The sequence below is a fragment of the Ostrinia furnacalis genome, unplaced genomic scaffold (genome assembly GCF_004193835.3).
Source record: "Ostrinia furnacalis isolate ACB-3 unplaced genomic scaffold, ASM419383v2 OfSCF0389, whole genome shotgun sequence".
Classification (NCBI taxonomy): domain Eukaryota; kingdom Metazoa; phylum Arthropoda; class Insecta; order Lepidoptera; family Crambidae; genus Ostrinia; species Ostrinia furnacalis.
Genome location: NW_021130628.1, coordinates 1,628,599 through 1,638,010, shown reverse-complemented (window position 1 = coordinate 1,638,010; position 9,412 = coordinate 1,628,599). Strand labels below are relative to the sequence as shown.

At 41.2% G+C, this 9,412-nt stretch overlaps 1 protein-coding gene across 1 annotated transcript; it reads right to left on the bottom strand.

Annotated features, from left to right (window-relative positions):
- Window positions 1-554: 554 nt before the first annotated feature.
- On the bottom strand, window positions 555-8,758 carry LOC114362449 (kanadaptin-like). The gene is made up of 5 exons (XM_028317872.1): window positions 8,301-8,758; window positions 7,093-7,225; window positions 6,082-6,274; window positions 5,233-5,410; window positions 555-730 (listed from the first exon to the last, which is right to left on the bottom strand). Exons 1-5 carry the CDS (start codon window positions 8,581-8,583, stop codon window positions 555-557), a joined length of 963 nt encoding a protein of 320 aa, XP_028173673.1. The 5' UTR covers window positions 8,584-8,758.
- Window positions 8,759-9,412: the final 654 nt, after the last annotated feature.

Below are 9,412 nucleotides of genomic sequence, written 5' to 3'. Positions count from 1 at the left end.
CAGCCCCCCTAGACAAAACGCACTTTTTGATCGAATCGAAAATCGAATCCGTCAAAACTCCATACAAAAAAGGGGCTTTTCGACCACTTATCGACTGGTTTGCGATTATAATTTGCACTTTGTCTAGACCCACAGGTGATCCGTCTGCTCGTTTGCCTCCTGTCACATAAAAAACAAAAATATATGTTTCTCACACTTCAACTGGCATTGGATTCAACATCGGATTCTGACACTTTTACAGTTATGATACCATGAATATCAGTTTATGGTCCTAATTATTTTTATTTTATTTACGACCTTCGACCAGTTGGACACTTTAGATAGCTTCTTGTAATAGCGTCAATATCTTTTTAGCTTTTAACGCAAATCTAGTCTTCAAAGCAGTTTAACNCGTCTCATCTCTAGGCGCGACCTGTCATCGGCCTTTGATCGCGCCGACGATGGCGATCTGCACGCGTTGGTGTGGTTCAACCACAGCTTTACAGTATCTATTAATTTTGTATTTTTTGCAAACTTTTCATTCCATGACTTACTCCAACAAATTATTTCCTATCTCACCTGCACATAAACTGCCCGATGCCCCTCTCCTCACAGTTATAGGTCAGATCGTGGCCTTCCCTCTCGAAGTACCCTCGGAGGGTCTTCTTAGGATCCTCTAGGTACAACTCCTCGTTAGAGGTCACGGCGTACGGATTGTCTGTTAGATCCGGTTCGTCTTCCGCGTCTTCGCCTGAGAAGAAAGAATTAAATTGTTTATTTGACACGAAAAATATATTAAACTAGCGGCCGCCGTACGCTTCGTACGCGTGAAAACCCGTTTTCGCAACATTTTTCACTGTTGCTCTGCTCCTATTTAACGTAGCGTGATGTTGTATAGCCTAGCCCAAGTAGCATTCGGGGTTCTATATAGTATGTCTAGTCGTTCACATGTACTCCACAAGCTGTGTATGTCAGCTGTATACGAGCTGTATAGCTTGCTATAATGCTTTTATAGAACCAGTTTGGGCACAAATTAGACAGCCTTAAGTTCACTATGGCTGTACATTATCAGTATAATAGCATTATTATAGCAGTTTAAGTAGTAACATCGGACTTAAGGCTGACTTACGGCACTATATGGGACGCAGTGTGAACCATACAACGTACGTACGTGAGTGTAATAAAGAGTAACAAGTGGCTAAATGCACAGCTTTCAAAGTTATAAAGTCCGACAAAAGTACTCCAATGCTACATAAAGTTCACGTGTGTCCTAAATTATTTCCACATTTTAATATTAGTTTGGTATTTGTACGTGAGTGCCAAGAGGGAAACAACTCGGGCGGATAATCATTTATGCAAATAATAACACGGGTTTTAAATACTTAATAATGTTAATGCCATTGGGAATGCAACTTTATCGTGAAATGTATACCCCAACACGCGAGGCACCGCAGGGCCCTCGGTTTGAGCAAGGTGACCTGCACCGAGGACCAGCCGATTAGCAGCCGGCGGGTATCGGCCAACTGCTTAGCGGCCTTCTGTGGCATCCGCACGATCACGCTGCGCGTGTGTCTTTCCGATATTTTGCCCACGACAATAGCGTCCGCTGGGCATCTCCCCTTCTCAGCCAATATGGCTGCGATGTCCTCCGCCTTCACCGAGTCATCTAGACCCGTGAGGCGAAGGTCTTCCACCTTCGTGGGCCGCGTGATGGAAATCACATTTGGCCGGAATTGCGGTACCGCTTTTAGTGCAGCAGCCAGGCGGTCCGCCTTCTCGTCTGCTCCAGGAGCTTTGTGTCCGTCCGAGACTTCTTCATCCGGACACCATCCGGGATGCCTAGCGCGGCCAAGTCGATCGTCTCCTTGGCCTTGCGCATGACCTTTTCATATGTCATCTCATACCGGATGGCATCCGGGTCCAGCTTAAGGGCCACCACTGCGGTTGTGGAGATCCTCACTTTGCGCGGGTTTCCCTTAGCGCGGCTTGGCCCAGGCTTCGCTTTTGGTGCAGACTTAGCGCCTTCTGGCGCCTTGCCCTGCCTTCCTTTCTTTCGCTTGCCACGCTTAACTACCTCAGTCCACTCTGCATCTATAGACGCGGGAGGAGGTGGTAGCGGGCAGGGTTCTGCTGGTGTTTGTGGGAGTGCGGTTTTCTTACCCCTCTTTCTCTTCCCCTTGACTGGCGCGGGAGCATCCGCTGCCTTGGGGGCGGCAGCCGTTGCCTTCCTAGCGGTGCCTGCCGCCCGAGGGGCGGTAGCTACCGCCTTTGGGGCAATGTTCGGAGCCTTTTTAGGTGCCGGTTTCGTCGGGGCCTTCGACCTTGTGTTGGCCGAAGGTGTCGCATGAGGCAGCGGAGGGAATTCGGTCTCCATTGCTGTTTCTCTGTTGGTATCCCGATCCGTTGCCAACGGAGGACGGAGCCGCTGTTCCGGGAGGAGGCGTCCCTCTAGCGCGTCGAAACGTGCGTTGAGCATGACGCCTACTTTTTCGAACACGCTTCGCTCGACGTCCTCCAATGTCTGGCGAGCCTTTCTCTTGGGGGGTGGTGGCGGCGGAGCGGCAAGTATGAATACCTAGGCTAAAGCATCAGACGGTAGTGTTCCCGGTTTAAATTCGTTTATTTATTTTATTTTATTTTTATTTTACAAGGAAAACAATACAGTGTAGAAACTATGTAGACTAACATTTTAGAAAACTTATAACCATTAACATGTTTTCACATTTAGAGCCTGAGTAATGCTTGTTTATCAATAAACCGAAATAGAAAAGAAGTTACCAAGCCAAAAGTTACCTACTACTAATTAAATTAAAGCTTAATACAAAAAAAGCACCTGTTATTATGCCTGATAATTTATTCAAAGCGGAATGAGGAATACGATTTTCAATAGCTCATGTTCTTATTTTTTTGCGAAAGGTTAAATAATTGTCCAAATCAAAATGGTATTCACTATCACTAGAACTGCAATCATCACACTCTGATATCTGTATATTTTGAAGGGAAATTTCAGGTTCAGGCATAATATTTTCCTCTGCATCATGTACAGAACCACCATGAACAACTAAAAACAGGCTTGGAGAAATGTGTAATAGAATATCACATTCACATTCATGTTCAGCTTAAAGCAAATAAGAGTAGTACTTGTGGACAAATAAACTGCTATTGATGTTAATGGACAACACATATAGTCCTTTTAACAGCCTACAGTGCACATGCGAACCATTGAAACACTTTTGTACAGATAGTAAAAAAAGGTTATTTTAATTATCACAAACAAGTCCTACTACAGCTACTAGCTGTATAACAGTCTAAAACAAGTAAACATAACAGCCTTTGGCTTTATAAATGACCACGTGTGTTCTATTAAAATGCTAGCTCTATAACATCGTACAAGTAGGCCGTTAAACAGCGGTTGCCGTATCTCTATCCTCCTATAATGCTCTTAGTCAGACGGCTGACTAAAGGATAGTTTTTAGAGTATTATAACACCAACAATCGTATAAAAGTATAACTCTACCTACACTAGTCTACACTCCTATAAGTCCCTTAGACAGGAATAGGTGTAATTAATTGCAATAATACAGCTTATACATCACGAGTGAACTGTACTAATGCTTTAAGTACACATTGGAACTAAATGTGAACTCTTAAATGGAGTAAAATGCTACTTGGGCTATAGCCTTCCTCGATAAATGGGCTATCTAACACTGAAATATTTTTTCAAATCGGACCAGTAGTTCTGGAGATTAGCGCGTTCAAGTAAACAAACAAACAAACTCTTCAGTTTTATAATATTAGTATAGATGGTACAAGTAAGCAAAGAACAGAGTGCTAGAAGGTAAAAGGAGAAGAATATTCTATTGAAATATTTAATTTAATGCAACTAACTTTTGCCTGCTGAATATCAGTCTGTCACCCTAGCACAGAATAAGTAATAGTACAGGTACAGAAGGATTACTCCGCAAGACGATTTAAATAAATGCGAGTCTTGCTACGACGCGATACAGTGGAATTCAGCTCGCACAGCACTACGTACCTACAATTTTATTCACCTACAAGTTTTGTCTCTTTCTATCGCGTGCCTCTGAACTCTTCTTACGCTGTTAGGGTTGCTGTCTAGTAGTGTCTAGTAAAAAAATATTTAATCTAATTATTTGTAATGAGGTACGAATGTAGGTAAGTTTCACTATGGAAAACGCATTCATTATGGAAAACCTTGGGAGAGGCCTTTGTCCAGCAGTGGACGTCATTTTTGGCTGAAACGAACGAACGCATTCTGAGCAATAGTCATGGTAGGTTAGGTTCCTATACTATCCTAAGAATTATTGATTACCTACATGGCCAACATACCTTTCAGCATCTTTGGGAAGCGAAAAAAAAGATAAATCCGGTAGATTTCTTTTCGAATTTAAACACCCGAACGCCGCACAATAATATTTCTTTCTCTTTATGTCCATTTTTAAATAATACTTCGATCATAGAATTAGGTACTACAACGCACGCCAGCGGTCCTGACGGGCGCGCGCGTGACATTCGACTGATATAATACCCGCCGGCGGGGCGCTTCGCTGTAGGTAATTATCGGATGTACCGCGCGGAGTGAGCCAGGCCTTAACTATCTGTTTTCCCTGGATCTCAAGTATACACGAACACAGAATACTGTAAACTAGCTTTTGCCCGCGGTTTCGCCCGCGTGAAATTTAGTTTGTCACAGATCGTCATAAATTATAGCCTATATGTTATTCTGGGTTGTAAACAATAATACTGTAAAGTTTCAGTAGTTTTTGCGTGAAAGAGTAACAAACATCCAGACATCCAAAGTTTCACTTTTATAATATTAGTAGGACAAGTACAGTGACTGAAATCTCCGACGAAGAGATTACGTTTACGGAACGCTTCCTTCAACCAAAAAGTGGTGGGGCGCGTCTACGTGAATGAAACGATCTATATTTGACTTAATAATCTATACTAATCTATACTATCTATACTAATATTATAAATGCGAAAGTAACTCTGTCTGTCTGTCTGTCTGTCACGCTTTCACGCCTAAACCACTGAACCGGTTTTGATGAAATTTGGCATAGAGATAGTTTGAGTCCCGGGAAAGGACATAGGATAGTTTTTATCCCGGTTTTTGAAACAGGGACGCGCGCGATAGAGTTTTTCTGTGACAGACAAAATTACACGCGGGCGAAGCCGCGGGCGGAAAGCTAGTCAAATATAAAAGTCACAATGTTAATAAATATCTCTTACCCATCCCCCAATCGATGCCCTGCTCTTCTCTCTTCCTTTCCTCTTCGAGTCTGTCCCTCTCCCTCTGCTCCCTGTCCTCGCGTATCATCCTGTCTCTTTCCAACTTCATGTTCAGTGAACGCTGCTTTATTTCTGACACTGATAGCTCTGACTCCCCTTCACTGTCGAAATCTGGGCCCTGAAATATTTTGGATTTAGGTTTAAGGCCCGGTTTCCATTAAGGCAGAAGACGAAAGGAGATGTGTGAGCACACAAACACACTCCGCACCGCGTCAAATTCTATAGAAAAATGAGTCCGCGCGACATTTCTTCTCTCTTCTCCGCGCGCGATCCATTTCTACAGAAGCAGAGCAGAGATGAGACGTGGAAATAATGAAATCTGATTGGTTATTCAAAACACTTCTCTTCTCCGCTACGCCTTGGTGGAAACCGCTAATAATACAGGGTGTCCCAAAAATACTACTAAATACTTCTGAATCAGCTAGGCCTAGTATTCATCTAATAATGTAATAATAAAAAAAATCAGGCATGTAACTTGAAAACCAAAAAAGTGCCTAAGCACAGTTTAAAACAATCATAACTCGAAATCTATCAAAAATCGTGGAACATACTTGGGGCTGATTTGGATAGCCCTAGTGATGCTCTACCTTTGGGCTTCGCTTGACACTACTTTTTGGGACATCCTGTATAAGTTGCATTAGATTCTAAAGAAAAATTAATAAACTGATATTTAAGAAATCACTGACGTTATTCCGTGTTGAGACATGATTAGTATAAATAAATAGCAGAAACAAATGGTTGTGAATTATAAAAAGTTTAAATTATACGTCAGGTTTGACAAAAGCTCACCATCATAATATAAGTCCGTGTACTGCTCCCAAACTTGAGCTGGTGTCCCACCCGTATCCTGGTGTAGTGACCAGCTTTCAGTCGCTCCTTGTTCAGGAACGTGCCGTGAGTGCTGCCCAGGTCGTGGAGGTACCAGCCGGACGGTTGCTCACCTTCCTCGGCGAACGCTTTGTATTGTAAGACGCAGTGGTGTCTGGAATAACAGATACGAAAAATTTTGCAGTGATAATAGCACAACGGCGTCAGTGTCCATATTACAAGTCCCATAGTATAAGCTTTGCTTAGTTTGGGACTAGAGGCGCTGTGTAAGGCCCAGTGAGACGGTGAAACGCAACTGCAACGAAACTGTAACTTTCTGATGATTCTTATGAATGAAACTGAAAGTTTCAAACTGGTCGCGTCATGTGTGGTCTATCAACGGACGCTATGGCAGAAACTTAGATGCAACTCAAAAGTAACTAGCAGTTGCAGTTTCGTTGCAGTTGCGTTTCACCGTCTGTTCTGGGCCTAAGTGCGCTGCCACACTGGCGGATCGCAAGCGTTTTCAAAGCGGAGCGGCGACGCAGCGACACGCCGACTTTTGTGGTGAACCCACTCCTAACACTTGCATAATATTTAGCTAAGCTGGAAGGTACAGGACAATAAGTAATTTGGGCAATAAAAATTAATGAAGGAGTAGATTTTTCAGTGTTGAAACTTTGTATTTATTTCAGCCATAAAAAGAGAAGACATATCCGACGATGCAACATTTATCATCATCAAGAGTAGACTGCAGGAGCAGAACCCTCTCCAATTTAAAAAAAAAATTGAAAATATTGAGCAATATCTCAGAATGTAAGGGTCATAAATTAAATTATCTAGGGACAAATGGAAGGCTGACGTGTTCGGGGCAGGGCACCAACGAGATGGTCAGATGCGGTGAGGAAGACGTTGGGCGAAAGCTTGCATCGTGTGGTCCACACAGCTTATGACCGCAGTCTGTGGAGGAACACTGCACCAATAATAACTTACCTAGATATTGTAGGGTGCGCCATAACAACGTCACAGTTAGCTAGGCGTCCAAATACATAATATGGTTTACTTGTGAGATCCACTTTATCCACAATCATCCCTGATTTGAGTACCTCCAAGGCATATTCGGAACCTGAAAGTAACAATTCGAAATTACAAATACAGTACCACAATTAACAAGAGGATTTAAGACACTATTTAATCAAGACATCAAGTCATCAGACCATGAGTGAAAAAAGATCGCCTATTTTATTTGGCAATATTTCGACATTAACAGATATTTACTATTTATATTTGTCATTATTGAATAGCCCAGAAAAATAAAATAGTTTTTAGAAAGGCTTGATTTGGCTTTTTGTAACTTTTTGGACTTTAGACTAGAGCATTTCTATGTAATGTAACGTTTTTGAGAATGGTACAATACAGGTAAAATGTTTGAGATTTGGTTCGTGACTGGGTGATACACTAGACATTTCATAGAACAGCTCGTTGTTCTGTCAAATGTAAATGCTCTAATCTATACTCACACGTAGATTTGTAGAGTCAACTAATGCAAATCTGGTGTCAGACTTGATTTTAGAATTACCTGGAATGATCTAAATTTCATTTTTAGGGTTCCGTAGCCAAAATGGCAAAAACGGAACCCTTATAGTTTCGTCATGTCCGTCTGTCCGTCTGTCCGTCTGTCCGTCTGTCCGTCTGTCCGTCTGTCACAGCCGATTTACTCGGAAACTATAAGTACTACAGTGATGAAATTTGATGGGAATATGTGTTGTATGAACCGCTACAAAATTATGACACTAAATAGTAAAAAAAAGAATTGGGGGTGGGGCCCCCCATACATGTAACTGAGGGATGAAAATTTTTTTTCGATGTACATACCCGTGTGGGGTATCAATGGAAAGGTCTTTTAAAATGATATAAAGTTTTCTAAAAAACATTTTTCTTAAAGTGAACGGTTTTTGAGATATCAGCTCTCAAAGTCGTAAAAAGTATGTCCCCCCCCCTCTATTTTTATAACTACGGGGTATAAAATTCTAAAAAAAATAGAGGTGATGCATGCTAATTAACTCTTTCAACGATTTTTGGTTTGATCAAAGTATCTCTTATAGTTTTTGAGATAGGTTGATTTATTATAGCTTAATCTAACTCATCACTGATTTTAGGCCCTATAAATCACAATATAACACACAGGTAAATGCACTCACCATCGGGAGCTAGCCCAGACCACTTAGGTTCTTTATAAGGTATAGGAGTCGACAGCTCTTTTAACAACACCGCTGGCGGTAAGGATCTCTTGTTGTCACTTTGACCACTCTTGCTATCGGAATGCCCGCTTTGTTCGCTTGATTTCGGCAAATCTTTACTTTCTACAACTTTCACTGCTTCATTTTTAGCTTTCTTGGGCAGTTTACCAATGCGTCCTATGAGCACGGGCTTCTTAAACTCGACTTTTTCAGGTAAACTCTCGGATTTGGTATCGTCACCCATTTTTAGGTTATGCTACTTAGATTTACATGGAATAGTTAATCAACTAGCAGCTAATATTACCTAGGATTTTACTAATAATTTTAAGTTAATTATAAGGCCTAAATCAGGTACTAATCTTCAAAAAACAACAAAGAAGTAAACAAATAAAAGTGAACACCTGATTTGACAAATGTCACTGACATACGCGAACGAATGAGTGAATGACGCTATCAAAGAGTACATTATGTGATGATAAATTAACGCCATCTATAAATATGAAAAGACAGCCAGCATTTTCAAAGTAAATAACTCTGTCTCTATCTGTTACTTTATCTTCGCGCTTAAGCCAGTGGACTTAATTTTAAGTTACAAAATGGAACGGCGCGGTTGTCTCGAATAGTATTTAAGAATATAATACTTTATTTATAAGAGAATAAATTTTATAATAATACATTAACTTAAAATGACTTAAAAACTAAAATTTAAAAATTACTAATGATAAAAACTATTTACAAAATAAAAAATACTTCAACCCCAGCGCCGCAGTCAAGAATGGTGCCCAAAAGGCTGGCAGCATTGCCACGTTGAATGGCCAGGCTAATTCTCTGACCGAAATAGCTGCCAGTCTTTTGATCGGTTGTTATTTTATTTCCAAAGACCTACACTCGCTCTGTCTTGTATTGGTATGGAGTTACTTCGCTCTGTGAAGGGATTCGATTTTCGAAGTGATCAAAAAGTTTCATTTGTTGAGTTCCTCAGATATTCACGCGGTCAAAACCGTTACAGTTTGCCTAATTTAGTAATTATTTTGCAGTTTCATCTAACTTTTCTCACAGCAGGCAGACCACAG

What these genes read in the sequence shown, in the direction of transcription:
- LOC114362449 (XM_028317872.1), bottom strand. Translation starts at nt 8,583, where the DNA reads ATGGGTGACGATACCAAATCCGAGAGTTTACCTGAAAAAGTCGAGTTT. An exon ending in GCGCACCCTACAATATCTAG is followed by an intron (nt 6,275 to 7,092) that starts GTAAGTTATTAT and finishes CTGTTATTCCAG; the next exon opens with ACACCACTGCGTCTTACAAT. An exon ending in CACGGACTTATATTATGATG is followed by an intron (nt 5,411 to 6,081) that starts GTGAGCTTTTGT and finishes AAAATATTTCAG; the next exon opens with GGCCCAGATTTCGACAGTGA.